Source organism: Polyodon spathula, chromosome 39 (assembly GCF_017654505.1).
Source record: "Polyodon spathula isolate WHYD16114869_AA chromosome 39, ASM1765450v1, whole genome shotgun sequence".
Lineage (NCBI taxonomy): Eukaryota > Metazoa > Chordata > Actinopteri > Acipenseriformes > Polyodontidae > Polyodon > Polyodon spathula.
Window position 1 is genome coordinate 2,417,337 of NC_054572.1, and position 20,274 is coordinate 2,437,610.

The window sequence follows — 20,274 nt, forward strand, 5'->3', positions numbered from 1 at the left end:
ATAGAAATCAGACAGGAGAGCGAGCAGCACCTCTATAGAAATCAGACAGGAGAGCGAGCAGCACCTCTATAGAAATCAGACAGGAGAGCGAGCAGCACCTCTATAGAAATCAGACAGGAGAGCGAGCAGCACCTCTATAGAAATCAGACAGGACAGCGAGCAGCACCTCTATAGAAATCAGACAGGAGAGCGAGCAGCACCTCTATAGAAATCAGACAGGAGAGCGAGCAGCACCTCTATAGAAATCAGACAGGAGAGCGAGCAGCACCTCTATAGAAATCACACAGGACAGCGAGCAGCACCTCTATAGAAATCACACAGGAGAGCGAGCAGCACCTCTATAGAAATCACACAGGAGAGCGAGCAGCACCTCTATAGAAATCACACAGGAGAGCGAGCAGCACCTCTATAGAAATCACACAGGAGAGCGAGCAGCACCTCTATAGAAATCAGACAGGAGAGCGAGCAGCACCTCTATAGAAATCAGACAGGAGAGCGAGCAGCACCTCTATAGAAATCAGACAGGAGAGCGAGCATCACCTCTATAGAGTCTCATTACAGTAATCAACCCATCCAAGCATCAGACACTCAGAGGCACAAAAACCACTCCTCCACCCCCTAGAGTACTTAGCTCATCTGAATAAGAGTGGACTTCATTTTTACTTCCCCGGGATTCAATATGTTGCTTCACAGTAGATCCCAAAACCTTTTCTATGTTTTCAGAAGTTCTTTTTACAGATCATGTTCTTATTCTTTAAATGAGTGTTCTGGAGAGCAAAATAATCAATGTGCAAAACTGACTCGGGGCGAGTAGGGTGACATCAAAAGTAGAGATGCGAATTTTAAACATTAAACAAACTCTAAAGTAGTGGTTAAACGTTGAATAATATACTAGATGAGGTCACGTGACAAATTTGGGCGGATATTATAAAAAGGAAAGGGTGTGGCAATTGCCTCCAAGTAGCTTATCTAATTGGTGCAACAGAAAGATTGACACTGGGGCGGGTTTTATTCTGGGTCTATCTGGCGCTTCATTGGTGCACTGTGTGTTCACGCTGTAGTGGGCGTGGTATGGTTCAGTCCACACAAGGTGACGTTTGTGACGTTTGTTATATATTTAATAAAACTGCATCTCTAAGAAAACCGATTGTGCTAAGATTATGCTAAGATGGAGTTACTAAATGCAGAAAAGCAAACACCCATAATAAACAGAACGCTCTAGATGGAGAGTGTGAACACGTACAACACGATTTTAAAAGGAAGTTTTTATTTTCAATATGAATTCAGCAGAACGCATAAGTGTAAATTAATTAAGTATAGGCTTTAATTTACCAGTTCACTTGTATGCAAATCATTTGTTATTTTTTTCCCCCTGATATCTATGTAATCTGTCAAAACAAACAATAAATTGATTTCTCGTTTGCAGCACGATATCTGAACAGTCGAGTTAATATAGCAATGTACTGGAATCTGTGCATTTGATAGATTCTGTAACATATGTAATCTGATTTTTAATTATGATTATTGGTTTTGTTCTTTAATAATAATAATAATAATAAATAATAATAATAATAATAAATTGTGCCCACAGGGCCAGCACAGGTACATCTCAATAGGGCAGCACTAATACAAAGAGACATTTACTGAGAAAAATAATACAACAAATGCTTTTAAAATGACCAAATTCCCATTGGTGTGTATATATATTTATTTTATTGAGTTTTTTTGTGTATTGCATGCAGGAAAGCCACTATAAGCTATTACCTTTTACCTATTACCTTTACTAAAAATGAGCACAGATGAAGACTACAGATGAAGCCCCCTGCCTCCTTACCTTCAGCTGCAGCACCAGCTCCATGCGGTAGTGACACAGAGGGCTGATGTCATTGAGGATGAGGGCTGTGATGATGTCAATGCCATTGCACTCGTGAGCCACGATGGAGGTCTGAAACACAGGAGCCACACACTGACACAGAGCACACCTGTACTGGATTCAACACAGCACAGCAAGACAACTAGATCTGAAACCGCAGAGCTCTGATCCACCAGTCAGCCTGTTCTATTGCAGGGGGCTACTGAAAGGTCACTGATCGCCGAACTATCAGACAGAACGTCGAGCTAATAATAAAAAATAAAGAGGAACCAAACAAAACACGACATTGAAAGAGGTAAATAAACCCGGAAATTAGAGATTTAAAAGGCGTACATTTACAATGAGGCACTGTTTACCAGCTTGTAACCATGATAAAGCACTGCTACGTTTGTACAGTGGCACCCTTCCCTTCCCCGAGGTAATGCCTTTCAATCCACTGAGTACCACATTCATTTTTCTTTGACAAAGTCAGAACACATATTTATGTCATTTAAATCACAGTAAAACACTGAATAAATGTGCTGCCATTCTCAAAGTTTTCAGTCTTTTAGAAGTGTAAAATAACAGATGTGAGACGTGCCTGTAATCAGACCAGTGAAATTACTCGCTTGCTATGAAGATCAATAGAGCTTTCTCATCACTGTAGGTAGAAAAACACCAAGCTTTGTTAGGCTTCAGTTTCTTATTTTATATCGAGGAGTCACAAAAGCATCTAAAGGTGTCTTTAGACTTAGCTTTTGCGGTTAACAAAATTAGAGTAAGTTTAATAACGATATAGTTAGAGAAAATTAAAACGACAGGTTAAAAGTGCAAAGTAGCCTGTCTTCAAATAAGGACAATGGCTCTTAAATGGGTTAAATCCGGGTTACAATTCTGAATGACAGGAGTCTTGTTCTGGCTGGCTGCCTGGGCAGCGTACCTGGTTCTCCTGGCAGGGTCCCTGGCAGTACTCTGTGAGGGTCTCCAGGGTCTGGATGATGAGCCCCACGTTGTTCTCGTTGATGTAGAGCCCCAGCAGGCCCAGCCCCCCTGTGGTGCTCCCGCACATGATATCCAGGAACTGCAGCGTCTCGCACACCAGGTTGTAGTTGGTCTTGTTGTTCTGGCAGCGCAGGAAGTTCTGGACGGGGCGAAACACAGAGCTTGAGAAACACGAGGAGGGGACACTGCAGCTGCATGGGGTTGAAGAGCCAGGGATGTTCCTGTTTTCTATCTACATACAATGACCCCTGTTACACACGCTGTGTGCTCAATGTTCTGTGCTGACCTGCAGGTCATGGTTGTGGTTCTCACAGAGCAGCTGCAGGAAGCGCAGGATGGGTTTCATGATCAAGACGCCCGGGCCCATCTCTGCCTCCGCCTCTACCTCTCCCTGCTCCGGCTCGGCCGCTTGGGCGGGGGGGTATTGAGAGGGGGCCCCGGGGACCAGGAACTGGGCCGGCCCACCTGGGGACAACAGTCACAATGACAGCATTACACAAACTTACTCAAAGTGCTACCAAACTTTAAAAAAACATATCACTTACCGTTGCTGTGTTGCACATATTGCTAGAATATCTTTCTTAACACAAACTCAAAAGTAATCTGTTTTGCATTTAACTATGTGCATATTCAGTAACACTTTAAAACAACTGGCTATTAAGTGGAGAAAGACTTGGCACAGATGGTCCCTTCTTTGCTCAGAGGGTGGTGAGGGTATGGAATGGGTTACCTAGCCAATAGTCATGCTGAATCATTGCTATCCTTTAAGATCCTTTTGAGATCAACTAGCTACTTGGAACTGGACAAGCATCAATGCTCTCCTCTAGTGCTCATTGTTTTAATCAACATCCAAAATGATCACGTCTTACAAGGGACATGGTCAACTGTAAACACTCCACTTTTTTGGAAAATCCAATCTAAAATAAGCATCCCTCTCCACCCTAAACCCTGCTATACAGTCTCCAGCATGCAGCTTGCTACTCTCTCCCAAGCGTGCTGTGCTGAGCCTCACCGTCGATACTACCTTCCAGCTCTTTGTCCTCCTTGACCTTGTTCCCCAACTCGCTCACATTCACCGACACCGTGGCCTTGACCTCCTGATGAGCGTTCTTCATGTGGTCGTGAAGCACTTTGAAGAACTTCTCAGACTTGTCGGAGCCCATCATCAGCTTATAGAACGAGTTCTGAAAGGAAGAGGGGTGACACAGAGTTCAGGGCCGCTGATATCACAGGTCACTGAAACGTGCTTGGGGCTCCAGCAGTTTAGTCCAAGTTAGATTCCATAATCTCTCTTTCATACGACAGGTGAAATTCAATGGACCGAGTTTATAGCTATATACTGAGATTGGAAAGCCATTCGATGGCGTCGCCAGATGGATTTCAGTTGTACCTCCTGCAAAAGCGTGTGCTGGGCAGTGATCATAATGTAAGCGACAGATTTGCACTTCACTGCTGTCCTGGTCAATCTTACTGTACTCTCGGAGTACGGCAGCATCACACCTGATGCTTGATGCTGGGTTACTGGAGAGGACTGGTAGCCATGGTAATGATGCAGACTGAAGTGACTACTGACCAATCTCTGGAGTGGTGTCGATTTGTGTGTCGATAGATGGCTTGAGCAATATTCAGCCACCGATAGGACCAATGCTTGTGTTGCCAGCAGGGTTCGCTGTAGAGCGATAAGGAGAAGCAGCCCCTGCTGGTTTTACCTCCCTAACCCACAGGAGCGCCTGGGCCAACACAGTCCCCAGCGAAGACCAGCCTACAGCATAGAGTTGATTAACCTGGTGTGTCGGCACTGGAGGACCATTGTCAGCTTCAGCAACAGGCCCTTGCGCAACAGTGTCATAGGCCGAAGAAAGGTCAACGAAAGCAGCTGCTGTTTTCAGTTTACGTTGAAAGTTACGACCAGCTCTGAAACATGCTTGCTCTTTGGGTATCACTTGCTCCAGGATCGGCTTCAATCTTTGCAAGAGAAGAAGTTGCTTCACCAGTTTGTAGCAAGTGCCGAGAAGGGATATTGGCCCGTAGCTTTTGGGGTCATCGAGCTTCTTTCTTGGCTCAAGGATGGCTAGGACCTTGGCGGTCTTCCATTCTTTCAGTATTTTGCTGGAACTGTGAATGTTGGTAAAACGTAGAGGTGGCAAAAATATGGAAAGTGTATATCGATAATATCAAAGTCTTCCAAAAAACACAAAAAATATAATAACTCAACTGCAATATTAAACTCTCTTTTAACCTATTTTTCCTTTATAGTCAAGTAGTTCATTTCTATTGAGTTTGTCAACTTTTCTCAATAATCTGTTCCTTATATCCCCTTTAAGATTTATTTTCAATTCCTTTCTCCGTTTTTTTTTTTTTATAGTAAATCTCATCAGGACAGATTCTTATTATTTATTTATTAGCGTTACCGTTACAAGCCTACTTCTTATTATTTAAAAGTAGAGCAGAGCGTTTTAAGTTAATTTGATTACACAGTCCCCCAGACCCTGCCAGCCGATCAAAGCACTACTGAGGTGACGCTTCACAGCCCAACCCATTGAAAGCCCTCCTGAGCAAGCACCATACCATGTGCTAGAAGAGGCTCAAAGGAACAGATGGAAAGCTGAGCTACCTGTATCTCGGTGTTGCCTCCCTCCAGCAGACAGATGGCCAGCTGAACGCTCTCCTGGAAGATCTTGTTGTTCTTGGAGCTCGTGATGAGATCTGTCACTAGCTTGGTGGCCCCCTCCCTGTCCAGGCGGCACTGGATGGCAGCGATGGTAGCCCAGTCTTTCTCCAGATCGGCACCTGGAGACACAAAGAGAGGAACGTAAAGACATGGAAGCTGATTCAGTACAGAAGACTCTAGCTAATCCAAACCCTGCTAGTAGTAATCTATAAACCGAACTCTGCTACCACAGCGCAATGCTGAGGGTTTGCTGTATACTTCCATGTGCCTGGGGCAGTTCTACAGTATAGAAGAATGATTACCTGCAATACTTCCCTCAGGCAGCTCCCCCTTGCCATTGGGCTTCTTGTTGTACAGATAGTTGTTAAGAAGGACTGTCCTCAAAGAAATTGCCTGCGAAGAAGAGAAGGGGTGGCTGCATTAAGAACAGGCACAGCTGGCACAGGATCAATGGCTGCACTTTTTCAATGGCTTGCAATTATTTTCATGCTAAATAAAATTACAAAAGTTCCATTAATTACTATGAACAACTGTGAATTCCTTTCTATTTAGATGCATTAATTAAATTAACAGCAAACTTGACCAGTAATAGAAATGGCCTGACATGTTTAAGTGGGGACAATTACCAAAGGCTTATTTTTCAATTTTTCCAGCTCTGCATTGGTTTACAGTTTACAGTTTACCAGTTTATCCAAAGAGGCCAGCGCCCACCTTCTCATCGAAGTCGTGCTTCTTGACCAGCATCTCCTGCAACGTCTGCAGCACCTTGATACACAGCTTCTCGTCGGAGGACATCAGGCTCTTGGTGTGCTGAATAAGCCTGCACACGAAACAGAGCCGTCCGGACAATGAGCAATCAGTTCACAGCAATGCATTCCCTCCCTTCTCACTCGAACCTCAACTCTCACAAGCCCCTGATCCTTCTGCTGAAGATCCTATGGTTTATCCAGGAGTGTGAGGTGTGAGGCTCAGCATTTGTGGTTCAAATACAGCAGTGTTTTTATAATGGTGGCAGGATGAGACTGCTTGACCATGGTCACATTCTGAGTTGTAAAAGGTTTTAAAGCTTTCATTATTCCCTTTCAATAGGTTTACAGTACATGTGTACATGAATGCAAACAGACAAGTATGAAGATGGGTTCAAATCCCCACAAAGTCTAGGCCTCAAAGCCTGCGGACTCACTTGGAGAGGAAGCCACCGGTTTCACAGCGGATCCGGGCATCGGTCCCCTCCATGAAGAGCAGCTCGGGTTTGTGCAGCACATCCACCAGCACCGACAGCTCTGTCGCCACCAGCGGCCTGAGGCGATCCTCCATCGTGTTGATGACGTCCTTCGGGGAGACACACGAGGGTCATGTGTCGCACATGACCAGGACCAACACACTTTACAACACCCCGCAGGAAGAGAACTAGTTTCCTCACCCCCCCCACTAAAATATATAAATGAATATACAAGGCAGACAATGTATTTAGACTTACATCCCTCCTCTAGTATCACTCCCCTGCTTGTCTGGAGCTGCTGTTTTCAACCTTATACTTACAAAACGAAAGAAAGAAAGAACGAACAGAACAACAAAACAAAGAAAGAAAGCAAGCCAGTCCGGGGCCCTACCTGCAGCTTCTCGATGACGTTCTTGTAGTCCCAGGGGTTCTGGGCGGTAGCGCGAGTGCTGCGCGCAGTGCTCTTATAGTTGGGGTTGTTCCTTGACAGGGTTCCCAGGGTGCTGTGGTTCAACAAGGTGCTGATCTGACTGTCCAGATCCATGGGCAGGACGATAGAGCGGCTCTTAGCTGCAAACCACACAGAGACCCGTCATCCAGGGACAAGGATAGGACACAAGGTTACTGAAGTAACTTAAAAAAAATAGATGGTGAGTAAGTAGATTCAAGAAAATGCACAGAGTCCTTTTCTTCAATCAGTTGCCAGGTTTATTGAAATATGCAGGGAGTCTGGTCCCAAGTACAGGACAAACACAATACTCAACATTACAATGCTTGCATGACATTAAATACCCTTCTGTATAGATGGTCCACCTCCCCTTTCTCTGACACTTAACCAATGGTCAAGGTAATTTAATTTATTGTGTGAGTGTTAATGTGTGTGTGTCTGTGTGTGTGGTCTAGTGTGACAACCTCTGAACTCAGTGCATTCTTCACACTCCTGGAGACAAAAGGTCCATGCATCTGCCTTTTGTTATCTCCTTGCGACCCCCTTTGATGCCAGTGGGATTATCTCTTTTGATCTCTCTGAAGTCTTTAGAGCCTGTTCCCTTCTAGTCCACAGCATTGTTATCTTGTTAGCTTGCATTCAATGTTGGGCAAGAAACTTGTAGACGCAACGTCTCTATCAATTGTTAGCAGTACATGCAATTTGAACCAAACAGTCTGCTATCTGCAATATTAGTCTCTTTTCAGAAAAAAACACCAGTATAGCTCTGCCAGTCCACATGCGTAGCAAACTGCTAATCAATTCTCAATCCATGTTTTCCAACAGTTACGACATGCAAAGTGTTCAGAACATTGTTCAAGAGAGACCCCGGCTTGACAGTGGAGCGGACGGGCTTGTTGGCGGCGCACCAAGATAGCTTTGCCATTGGACAATGCAATGGAGTTTTTGTGTTTTTGTTTTGCAAAATGGGATAGGCCCAGGCATGCACAGAGATGGGTGATGTAGCTGCTTGCACACGAGCACAACCGGAAAGAAATGGCAGCCATGGGACCAGCAGTGGCCAGATAAGCTGTGTAAAGGGTGTTTTACACATTGAAAAAATATGAATTTCGTATGATATTTAAATATAACTGGTGAGCAATTTTTTCAATTGGCTTATCCAGTTGATATTTCCTGCATTACACGGCTGTGATACGTGAAACATGTGCTCATTAATACCAGCGACAGAGCGCAAGGGGCTAGGAAGATCCTTTACAAAGCCTTATCTGGAGAGCTGCATGGGGCAATGAAGATCATTTACAAAGCCTTATCTGGAGCGCTGCATGGGGCTAGGAAGATACTTTCAAGTCTCTACTTTCACTACTTTGTTTTTTATGATTTTACCACAGAATTCTGATTCAGCATTTCAAAGTCATCACTTCCTAACTGACCTCTGGCCATCCCAGTCAAGCCCCCCTCCACTCAGCTATCCCCTATCCCTGCCCCTACCTGTCAGTGCCAGGGTCCGGATGCAAGCCTCCACCAGTCCCTTGTGTTGCTGCTGAAGCCAGGGGCAGTCGAGAAGGCGGACAGTGGACAGGAGCAGCTGGACCACGAGGGTGTGATGGCTCTGCCGTTAAGAGATTGGAGACATTTAATATGCCAGATCAGAGTGATCACGGAAACAAAAAGCATGCCCCTTTCTGGATTCAAATGAGTCTAAATGGGATGCCAAAAGAGATTTATAATGCATGCTAGGAAAACCAAACATGATTTATAATGCATGCTAGGAAAACCAAACATGCACCATTGCTTTAATTCCCGTATCAACCCCTCAGTTTAGTTTGCTGCCTACGTTCAGCCATGCGCTAGACTAAGGGATAGGCAGCCCTGACCTCTGCTACAATAGACGTTTAAACTGAGAGAAGCCAGCCATGAAGAGAACTCAGGAGTCACACTGGCACGGGGCATGGTACCTGCAGTGAGGTGCTGTTCTCAGAGAAGGGGGAGCTGAAGAAGGCATTGATGGTGTCCAGGACCACGTTGATCACATACTTCTCCAAGGTTGGGTCTGATAAACGCTTCTCTCGCTTGTTGCACACCTGGGGAGGAACAAGCAGTGACTAAACTGTGCTGATCGAGTACAGCATGGAATCCAGCCTGTGTTGTTTTAACAGCCCTACCATGGCCATGTCCACAGTGAAGTTATCGAAGAGCTTCCAGATATGATTGCTGGTGTAGATCTCCTTCATCTCTACCTCTGTGTCCACGTAGCAGTGATTCACAAAGTTCACGTAGGCGATCTTCACCTGTAAGGAAGGCAGGGAAATGCACAGCTGAGATGCTGAACCGAAAGCAGGTTGATTGGACTGTATTCCATCAAGTAACACCAGCTACCTTACAAAAAGACACCAACAAAATATCAATTGATCTGAAATTGTGGGACATGAGTTTTTCCCCCAGGAGAATGCGCTGTTGGGTCAGGACTGCATGAAGCTGGCCGTTACCTCTGTGATGCAGTCCTCGTGCGTGATCACGCGCACCACGTCCTCCAGGGGCAGCAGCGAGGTGCACTTGATCTCTGTGTAGACGTTCTTGCCCTCAGCACAGGCAGCCAGCAGCTCCACCAGGGAGATGTGGTACCTGAGGGGGCTGTGCTCCTCCACCCCCTCCCGTGCCGCCGCCATCATCTCCAGCATGACGCCGAACGAGGCCTTGTCATTGTAGAAGACAACCACATCCTCCCCTGCGTTCGTCAGCTAGTGAGCGAGAGAGAGAGAGAGAGAGAGAGAGAGAGAGAGAGAGAGAGAGAGAGAGAGAGAATGAATTAGTCAGAATGCACTAGTACCATGACTGACATGGCAAATTGTCCGTTGAGAAGAGCAGCGCAGCAAACCCACCTCGTTCATGGTCATGTCCTGGCACTTCTTGACGTACTTGCCCTCTGCCTTGATGATGGTGTGCAGGAAGTCCAGGTACTGCACGTGGCGCCCGTGTGTGGCCAGGCAGTGGATGAAGTGCTGCAGCACAGCCTCGCTGATCTCCGTGCACAGCTGGTAGTTGTTCATGAAGATGTGCTTCACCGTCTCTGCCTCCAGGAGCTGCAGTAGGGAGAACGCAATCAACTCACACAAACAGGCAACTCACATCACGCTCTGCATTTACACAGGAGAGGATGGCTTTAGAAACCTTCAGAATTTTCTTTTGTAACTTTAAAAAAATACTTAGAATCTTTTAAATAAATAAATCACAAATGCTTAGAGGTTGAAATCCCACACGTGGTGTTGCTATTATCTAACTCCTGCTATTTTTCTAACAGTCCATCCCTACTCCTGCTCCTCTCCTCCTTCACCCACTCCTCCACCCCACCTCCCTAGCTCTGCTGTCCCTTCCTCCCCAGCCACACCCACCCCTGGGTTGAGGAAGAGATTGAGGTGCTTGTGGAGCAGAGCCTGGTTCTCTTGGTTTCCTTGGCAGAACTTCTGCAGGAAGTGGTGGGTGTGTCTGATGATCCCCAGCATCTTCGCATCATTCTGAAGAGCAGAGTCACACAGAGAAAGGGAAAGAGGAACAGGGAGAGACCAGAGCAGACATTTGTTTAAAAATAAAACACAACCAGTGTGCTACAAGACATGTAAAACAAAGAGGAACAAGTTTGGAGAAGTTTTGCAATCTGCCTTCCCCAGAATTAGTGATTTATACCACCAAGAATTCCATCTATTCATCATTAAACAGTAACTTTGTAAGAGTGCTCCAGTAATACATAAATATCATAGTTTATATTGTGTAAGGAAGTGTCATAATTCACCATGCAAGATTCATCTCTATACCAAATGACTACAGGGGAGGAACACTCTAGGACTGAACACATACTAGTATATACAGTAGCATTACAAATACATTTGCCGTTTCCTTTCAATTAGATGGAGACTGAAAAGATTCTCCAATGCCGAGTCCCTCTAAAGGAGATGCTTCAAGGCTGCCGCTCCCACCTTGTCGTAGGGGATCTGCAGCAGGTCCAGCATGACCTTGTGTGCACCCATGTTCTTCAGCAGGCGCTGCTGCTTCTTCCACACCCCCCCACCGCACATCTTATTGAGCTGCTCCAGAATCTGGGGAGAAGCAGGACAGGTGTGCTCAGTTACCGGGAGACTACAGATATTCAGCCTATTCGTATCTCTGTATTAGAATTACAGAGCTCATGAACGGCTCGGAGAACTAATCAACAATACACTAGCTTCTCTGTAACTGATCTGAACAAAAATAGCACTACAGATTGATGAAGTATTGTGTTAATGTATGTATATATATCAAAAAGGATTACAGTATGTGTACATGCGTACTATATATATAGAGACACACACACACAGAGTACAATTTGAGTTCCTTTGTACACCTGGCACATTGCATTTCTCTGGTGAGCTTCATTGCCCTCCAGGTGCTAGTGGTACCTCTTTGACAGTCTTGTAATTCTCACTGCTCTTTTCAGACTTTGCCTTCTTCGTGGCCTCATCTTCTGCAGGAGGCTGGAAGGGAAAGTAAAGGGAGTGAGACTGCGGTGAGACCAGCTGTGTAAAGTGACTGAAAGCTGCTGTATGTCAGGAGTCCTGTTTTGTTTCTTGCTAGTTTGTTGCTGTTACAGCAGTGTTATTCCTCTCTGAAGGTTTGCCTTGCTTTGAAACGAAACCCCGTAATGAACACCACACCTTCTCCTGCTTCTCCTCCTTCTCCTCCTTGTCCTTCTTGTTCTTCTTGCCCTCTCCTCCGCTGCTCTTCTTCTCCACCCACAGTTCAGACTTCTCTACCATGGTGCGCAGCCGGTCCAGGTCTGACTTGATCTGCTTGTAGTTATCCACATCCTGAGTAGAGATCAGCAGCTGGACCTGGAGGAGAACAATCACTGGGGCAGTCAGGGGCACGGGAAGAAGAGCAAGGCAAGAAAGGGAATGAACAAAAAGAAGAAGAAAGAAAGAAAGATGCAGGACTCAGTTTGGATCTGGTCTCAGATTCAGAAGTTTAAGCAACAGGTCTCAAGAGGAGGAGGATCTGTTTTGAAGAACAAGATGATGAAGAAGAAAAGCACCAAGAGCAGCAGGTGGAAGAGCAGGAGTTGTGTCCCGGTACCTGTTTGAAGGTGTGCAGCACCTCGTTCCTCTGGCTGAAGTGCTTGAAGAGGAGCTGCAGGGCCCCCGAGACAAGTGGAGGGTAGTCGTGCATCGTCAGGTGGATGAGGACCCTCAGAAACATGCGGCCCCCCTCGTCATCCACCTCCAAGATGCTGTTGCCCTTCCTGAAGCAGAGAGGAATCATTTCATTGCACGAGCGGGAGAGCAAACCCGACATTCACTTAATAACAAATTGAATTGTGAAGAGGATGAAAGAGAGAGAGAGGACCTACCCTACTCCAAACATGGCCTCAGCTTGTTCTCCAATGCGAAGCAGGTTAATTGTTGCTGCACAGAAGCAAAACACATACAGAATAGCTGAAAACAACAGTTTGAACTCATCAATGCACAACTTCCTCCCCACTCTTGGGGTTAACACCACAAGACTGGGATTTAAGTGCAGACATCGAACAAGCAATGTCATGAATTGAAAGACTATAAAGATCTACTCATCTAGCGATCACAGAATCTAGCAGGTCATTTGCAGAATTCTCGATCATGTCAGCCGGTGTCACGGGCACGGCACTCTTGTATCGGAGACGCTCGAAGCGCGCTCAGCCCACCCGGGGTGTGGTGTGAAGGGTCTACCTACCTGCCTCCTCAATGGAAGCCGTGGCGTCGGCGTCTCCCATGGGGTACACCTCCACAAACTCCTTCTTGAAGACGGAGAGCAGGAAGGAGATGCGGTAGTCCAGCCGGACGTTGAGAATGAACTGGGGGAGAGAGAGAGAGAGACACGTGGATACTTTGTAACACCGTCCTGCAGGCTGGGTTTGCACCGTGCAGAGTGCAGGTCTACGGAATGTGTTGGCGAGGTTTTGGGATCGTGCCCAAAACCTCGCCAGTGCCCTCACTGTTAAACAGTAGTTGTTGTTCGGAGGCCGCACTGTGCGCTACTTGTAAACGACCTTTTAAATGGATAGTTTCCACTTTAGCACTGGAGCAAGGAGTTTTATAAATCGACAGCAGCAGTATGAAATAAACAGATTATAACAAAAACAAAGTCCAGCAACAATCGATAACTTCCCAGTAGAATCCACTGAAACTAAAGCAAGCCGATCCGGTTTGGCTCACGAAAACAAACACTGCCAGTGTCCCCGATCCAAGCCGTGGTACTGCTCGTCTGTTTCCACAGATTGAAATCCACTACACTGCTCCCTGCTGACACCTGTGCCCCGGACAGTAGAACAAGGAGGGATCACCAAGGTTTTAAAATCCACTGTCTTTCATCTTACAGGCATTAGGCACATTATCATTGCCTCCCCCACTATAGCTGTGCTTAAACAACATTGTTTGATCTATATAAATATTTCAAGTACTTAAAGTTCCCAGCTAGTACTTGGCACCAAAAGGGGTTGTTATCAATATGCTTTACAGTGCCCCATCCGTTCTAATGAAGTACGTTAACAAGGGTATAATCCGCACCTGCAAACACAGCTAACACACACCCAAACTACTCAGGGGGTGCTGCCTGTGTAAAGAACAGTTACACGCACCACAGCTCTCCAAAAGATGGTTCTGAAGTTTTTGAAGTTAGAGATTTAGGTTATTGGAGGTCATAGCCACAATACACCCTGAATAGACTACAGCGTGGCTAGACAGCCACTTTTTTTTTTACTGGTGTCTGATGGTCAACAAGACTCTATTGAAGGTGGTGCTTCTGTAGACACCTACAGTGTTAATGCAATAACCCCGCCTTCATGCAACTTGCATGTAATCTGAAACAGCTGAATCTACATCTGCTTGCTGTAGATAAAGCTTTTAAAATGAAATGCCACCTGAAGTTCTTTAGCATGCTTTGCTGTGATTTTCCCCCAAGGTGTGCTGCAGTAAAGTGCAGGGCTGTGCTCACCTGCATGATCTCCAGTATCTTGATCTTGGTGTCCATCACGGTGATGTCCTGCTTGTCGATGCTGTCCTTGAGCTTGCCGTGCAGGTCCGCCCCGACGCTGGTCCGGCTCGATGGGTGGAACAGGGACTGCTTCCGGTTCAGGACCATGGTGGACATCATCTGCCCCACCCCGTGGATTGACTGCTTCATGTTCTTCCCTGGAGACAGGCTCGCTCGTTAGTTAAAGACTAAAACTGTAGGAAACCAACAACTGGTTGCAAAGACCCGTGATTGGACTACCTCACCTGAAGTAACATTAAATGGTCCAAGATTAGTGCAAATCAGGTGTGTGAAACCAGTGCTGTCTTCAGTGTAGGGTAGATCTAGAGCCCCATGTTTTACACAAATATGAAACTCTGGCTAGCTCTTGCACAGATGTATAGTTTGAAGCGAGTCGTCTGGGAATTGTGATGGAAGAGAAGAGACGTTTGTTTCTAAAATGCCTGAACCGCGCACAACAATTAAACAACACTGCAAAGAATTTGAGCATGAGGGGATGTACGCAGCAGACGTTGACAAAATAACGACGTGCAGATTCTGCAGCTGTGCGCTGGAACGGGAGTCGAAAGAGACCATCGTTAAGCATTAGCTGTTTGTTCCTTTTTGGGAAAATATGGCTTGTTTTGTATCAGTATGCTAATTCTTTGTTTTATTTCAAGTGGTGCAAACTTTGCATTGGAGCAAGTGCTGTTTTGGTTTTGAATGGATTTGAATGAATGAATCTGCTTTGCTTAGTGTTTAAATACTGAGAAAAACCCAAGCGTGTTGTGTACTGGAGCCCTGCTTCAGTGCAAAGGGATTGAAATATAATGGGTAGATTGTTGTAGGTGCATTGAATAATACAGCCCCACAATAGCAGGGCAGTGTAAACATATATGTTTTATTTGATGTTATTGTATTATTATAGCAGGCAGGGGCAGTATTTACTGTAAACAGGCAGTTCATTAAAGAGTGAGGGACTGCACGTTACCATTGCAGCCGCTAATGAGAAATTATGATAACTAAATTATTTTTCTGTGCAAGGTCTTTATGTGAAAATGTTAAAAAATAAATAAAAGCAGATAATGTTTAATGAAAAATATATATGTAGTTCAAATATGATGTACACTGTTATTGATATACATCTGTTGGGGTTGTTTTATAAATCTGTAATAAAATGAAATTTATAAAAAAAAAAATAAATAAAAATATTTGTGAAAAAATAAACACTTTGCAAATGCAAATTAAAATAAAAAAAAAAAAAAAAAAAACAGAAAGAATTTCACGGGTCTCCAGTTATTTCTTACATCATACAAAATACAGCGTTCTGGGTGATCAATAAAAGATCACTGAACAGTCCCAATACTTGGTCTCCTTACCTCTTATGTTCATTGACTTGCGTTCAGGAGCAATTCTTCCGTTCTAGTTTCCCTCTTTCACCACAGACATATGTAACACATGCCAGAGCAGCCAAAAGCGTCACCTAGTACCCAGCTCCTGTGAACTAAGCTACTGTGCTGGCTCTAGCTGCTATTAACAAGGAAGCGTTTTCTCTCACCACTGAGGTCCTCTGGGAACATGTTCTGCATCATCATGGGGTTGGGCACGCAGTCTATGATCCCCAGCAGCGTCCGGGTTAGGCGCAGGAGCTCATAGAAGCTGTAGAAGCCGAAGTAGATGAGGTGTCGAGCCAGGCTGATGACCTGCAGCAGCGGGGAGAGAAGGACGGATTTACCTGCGGAGGACAGAGGAGCTACGTGCGCAAACGAGGGGGAAACGGGCCCTACTGTGAAGCAGATGCAAAGGCACGTATTGAATGGTATCGCAAGACAAGTACTGAAGACAAGATCAGTAAATGTATTCTGAGTAGTTTCTTGCCCTTTCAACACTGCAGACTTGAAATCAGGGTCAGGAAAAAGAACTCCACTCTCAACACTGCAGAGCGCTCTATCAGTGTAGGAACGAGAACTCCACTCTCCACACTGCAGAGCGCTCTAGCAGTATAGGAAAGAGAACTCCACTCTCCACACTGCAGAGCACTCTAGCAGTATAGGAAAGAGAACTCCACTCAACATTGCAGAGCGCTCTAGTTGTACATGAAAATGAACCACATTCAAATCTGCAGACCAGAAAACAAACTCATATCTATACCTACTTATTGCTTAATCAGTTCAAATGGGTTTACTCATTTCAGAAACATAATGTGTCTGCACACGAATCACAGTAGAGCCATGCAGTGTACATCTGTTGTCTTTGTGGGGTGTTGTCTAAGCTCTTACCTCGTAGGTGAGTTTGTTCTTCTCCTCGTTGGCGAAGGGGAAGTCGTCGTTGAGCACATTGTTGAGGTATTCCTCCACAAAGCCCATGGTGCTGGAGAACGTGTTCTTCTTGTTGTCCCGCAAGTCGTTCATGTTGGAGTCGTAGCTGAGGAACACGAGGGACTGAAGTTCAGAAGCCATCTCAAACTACCTGAGTGTGGTGAGCACACCAAAACACACTCAAACAAACAGAGTTCCACGTTGTGTTTGCAAACAAAAACACCCTAAAAGATTTACAGAAAAACAGTTCTGAAGGAAATTAGAAATGCAGACCCGTCTGACAAAGTGCATTAGGATTAAATATGAATTACAGGGCAATTATTGAATACGAAACACTACACAGAATACCAAACAAAACTTTACCACAGTTGTCTTTATTTCTTTTTTAAAAAGCAGCCAATCAATCCTAGGATAAGTGAAGCAAACCAGAAGAAGATAGAGAAGCAGACAGACAGTTTAGCAGCAGCCTGAGTGAAGCAGACCGGATTACAGACAGGGGGCGCCTCTTACTCTTTGATGGTGATGCTGGTGGGGATCTCTGTCCAGAGCCGTGCGAACCTGATGGAAGTGACAAGCTCCTGGGGGTCCCGGTCCACGTGGGTGTGCAGCATGAGGTGGCAGAAGGAGGCGCGCAGGTCGTAGGGCAGCATCTCGTCCGCCATGCACAGGAAGATGAGCTCCACGTCCAGCTGCTTGGAGATGTCATCGATGGCCAGGTACTGCCGGTCCAGGCACATGCGGGCGTACAGCTTCAGCTGGTACCGATAGTAGGTGAGCACGTTCTCATCGTGGCTGTTCCCCTGCCTCGCCTCCATGGCCAGCTGCCTTAGACCCTTCTCCTGCTTCTCGTTGGTCTTGTCCATCCAGACCAGCCACACCTCGTCCTCGTCCACATCGTCCTCCATGCCGAACCCCGAAGGATGCACCAGCTCCTTCGCCGTCCGCCGCCTTCCATAGGAGAGCAGCAGGGAAGATGAGTGAGAGGGAGACAGAGGGAGTGAGACAGCGAGAGAGGGCGAGCATGAACTGTAAAAAGGACTCTATGAATCCTCATTCAAAAAAAAATAATAAATCCTCACAATCTGTAATGGCCACACTATGGTGTTACAAAGAGTCTTTGAGAGTTTACATTAGAGCCATAAGTTTTGTGATGATGGGTCTATAAGCTAATATAAATATACTATACTATATACACTAGAACAATGGACTGGCCAGTTCTATGATATAAATTATTTCCCTTCAAATGTAACAAATACCACATAGCCCGTCGCGGGATTAACCCTTCAGCAATGCTGAGACTGGATGAAACATCGGTATTGGTGTTGTTGAGCTGGCTGAGATAATATCAACTAAACCAGATGGAAAGGAAAGGAAGCAAGCCTGGCATTGTCCAGAGCAGGGGCACTCACTCAGTTCTGATGAGGATGTCCTGGTTCTTGGGGTCCAGCACACACTTACAGATGAGCTCCTGAGTGACCGGGATGGCCACGTGATTGGACACACACAGGTCTGACAGGTAATCAAGGAATCTGGGAGAGGAGGGCACTGGTCACTCAGACAGAAACACAAACAGCAGCAGACGGCTTTCACACCTCAGTCGCGTTTATGAAAGAGATACGAACCCTATCAGATCTCTAGAGACACATTAAACCTGCATAGACGCATCTTTTTGGCTGTTTATCAACATTACATCTTGGAAAACAAAAACTGCTGAATTGAAACTAGCTTCTTATAACAGGCTCTTTATATACCCAAATCCACGGCACTCTTGTCTGATTGGTTAAGCATTCAATCCAATCTCGGGGGGAGGTATTTCAAGCATGCAAAGACGGCTATTGGGGACATGGATTAAAAAGAAGAAAAAAAAAAGATAAGGGCGTGCACTACTCCCCATTCCACGACAACATGTAATCGAGACTGACTGCGTGTATGTGCTTCTGGATTTTTGCTAGCGCGTGCCGAACTCGACATGCCACAACGCAGCGCTGTGTTTAACTGAATCCCCTCCCCAGTTGGCAGAGCGCCCCCTACCTGGGCTCTCTGTTCCTGCGGACGAGGTTGACGAAGGTCTCCACCTCTTTCTTGGTGATGTGTTTCTCCAGTAGCTTGCGGTTGTTGTGGAGCAGCGCGGTGATGGTGTCCTCTGCCAGGATGTCGTAGCCGATCTGGGACTGCATCACCCCGAACTGCTTGGCTATGTGCTCCTAGGACAGGCAGAGAGTGGAAGGGGATCAATTAGCTGCAATGCTGACAATGCAGATACATTGTTTTACACCGTTTAGACCATTTTGCACATCATTTGGGTAAGATAATGCATTTGGCTGCCTTCACTTTTCTAAATTGATGAATTACTGAATTGTTACGAGTTGGATTTGTACCATATAATGTGTAACTCAAACTAAATCAAAACAGATAACACTGGTCCCTTCCGAGATATACATATTGTGCAAAAGCACAGTAAAGCATAGGTAAGCATTGTAAAGCATAACACATGGCAAATCATGGTAAACAATGGTAAATGCATTGTACAAACATGGGAAAAGCATGGCAATCACAGTGCAAATTTACTGCAGTAAACTTTTTAAGGGCAGTCTTACTTCCACCAGTGTGTTTGAGCCCCATGGCTGCCCCCCTGCCCCCCTCCTCTGAAGCCCGCTGGAGCTGGTGCTCCTGGGTCTGGCCCCCCACAGTACCTGGTTCTTGCGGTAGTCCTCCTGGGAGTGGCGCAGCACACGGTAGCACAGCCGGAACATGTACTGGTATGGGCCATTCTTCTGGTCAGACAGCTCCTCCAGCCGCAGCATGGGCCCCTCTGTCCCTTTGTCCGTGAAGGGGGTCTTGATGATTCCGAAGATCTGGGGAGACACACAGTCAACAGTCACCCTCTATCTGGCTTTACAATCAGCGCACCCGTAATCATAACCCTGGGCCAGCGGCGATACCGAAAGCAGGAATACAAGGCAGCTGTTGAATGTGAATTGCAGCTGTTGCCTCTACTGTTTGCGCCCGTGTCCTGCAGCATCTACCTGCTTCAGGATATTCTGCTCCCTCATGAGCTTCTGCCTCTCCCGGTTGGCCTTGGTCATGGTCACGTCCAGCACGTTCTGCCCGGTGTTGGCTGTGTCCACCACGAAGAACACCAGGTCCTCCAGAAGCTTGATGGCAAACCTGTTCCAGCAACGAGTCAGACAGGTGATCAGCTGGAACCTTCATTAAATGGGCAGTTTAAAACTAGACAGACGCCTGTGCTGAAGGAAAGCGACTGTATTCTTGAAACTCCAAAACATGCGATTATTTGCATTTGCAACCAGCTGGTTTTAAATCGTTTCGGAGCTTCGCATCGCAGTTCAAGACACCTGCACAGTTTTCACAGAGCGCTCTTACTTAGAAGTCAGCTGTGGGACTGATTTACAATGTGTTTTGATACAACGGGACACTGTCTATGCTTATTTAACTGAAAAAAAATAAAAATAAAAAAAACTGCCAGACATGCAACACAGGCAGTATGCGAGGGACACCCTCCCCACGCCACCTCGCCTCAGATCACACTTGCTTGGGTAGCATGAAAGAAGAAATGTATTTGGTTACATTCAAAGGAGTCAGAAAAGTAATTGTGACAGAACTCAAAGAACCAACTTCCTCAACTGGTGGTAGATTATTTGCTAAAGGATCTGTGGCCATAGTACTACAGCAGAAAGCTGAAACCAACTTTCTCACCAACTGCCCCATCACTGTACAAACGCCTGG

The 20,274-nt window shown here is 45.9% G+C and overlaps 1 protein-coding gene across 2 annotated transcripts in view; it reads right to left on the reverse strand.

The window, feature by feature from the left end:
* LOC121304724 (inositol 1,4,5-trisphosphate receptor type 3-like) overlaps positions 1–20,274 on the reverse strand; it is a 40,214-nt gene that overhangs the window by 6,220 nt on the left and 13,720 nt on the right. The window contains exons 14-42 of one of the 2 annotated variants that reach the window (XM_041236080.1): positions 19,554–19,695; positions 19,221–19,382; positions 18,559–18,731; positions 17,937–18,056; positions 17,038–17,475; positions 16,489–16,633; positions 15,768–15,912; positions 14,192–14,388; positions 12,932–13,052; positions 12,573–12,627; positions 12,299–12,464; positions 11,881–12,057; positions 11,626–11,700; positions 11,167–11,286; positions 10,585–10,707; positions 10,075–10,275; positions 9,682–9,933; positions 9,358–9,483; positions 9,151–9,276; positions 8,684–8,804; positions 7,139–7,317; positions 6,709–6,857; positions 6,237–6,345; positions 5,828–5,918; positions 5,469–5,644; positions 3,879–4,038; positions 3,141–3,319; positions 2,793–2,993; positions 1,835–1,945 (exon numbers count right to left, since the gene is read on the reverse strand). In XM_041236080.1, coding sequence (XP_041092014.1) covers positions 1,835–1,945; positions 2,793–2,993; positions 3,141–3,319; positions 3,879–4,038; positions 5,469–5,644; positions 5,828–5,918; positions 6,237–6,345; positions 6,709–6,857; positions 7,139–7,317; positions 8,684–8,804; positions 9,151–9,276; positions 9,358–9,483; positions 9,682–9,933; positions 10,075–10,275; positions 10,585–10,707; positions 11,167–11,286; positions 11,626–11,700; positions 11,881–12,057; positions 12,299–12,464; positions 12,573–12,627; positions 12,932–13,052; positions 14,192–14,388; positions 15,768–15,912; positions 16,489–16,633; positions 17,038–17,475; positions 17,937–18,056; positions 18,559–18,731; positions 19,221–19,382; positions 19,554–19,695 — 4,540 coding nt within the window. Of the gene's footprint in view, positions 1–1,834; positions 1,946–2,792; positions 2,994–3,140; positions 3,320–3,866; positions 4,039–5,468; positions 5,645–5,827; positions 5,919–6,236; positions 6,346–6,708; positions 6,858–7,138; positions 7,318–8,683; positions 8,805–9,150; positions 9,277–9,357; positions 9,484–9,681; positions 9,934–10,074; positions 10,276–10,584; positions 10,708–11,166; positions 11,287–11,625; positions 11,701–11,880; positions 12,058–12,298; positions 12,465–12,572; positions 12,628–12,931; positions 13,053–14,191; positions 14,389–15,767; positions 15,913–16,488; positions 16,634–17,037; positions 17,476–17,936; positions 18,057–18,558; positions 18,732–19,220; positions 19,383–19,553; positions 19,696–20,274 lie in introns of both variants that reach the window. The other variant, XM_041236078.1, reaches the window with a different exon arrangement.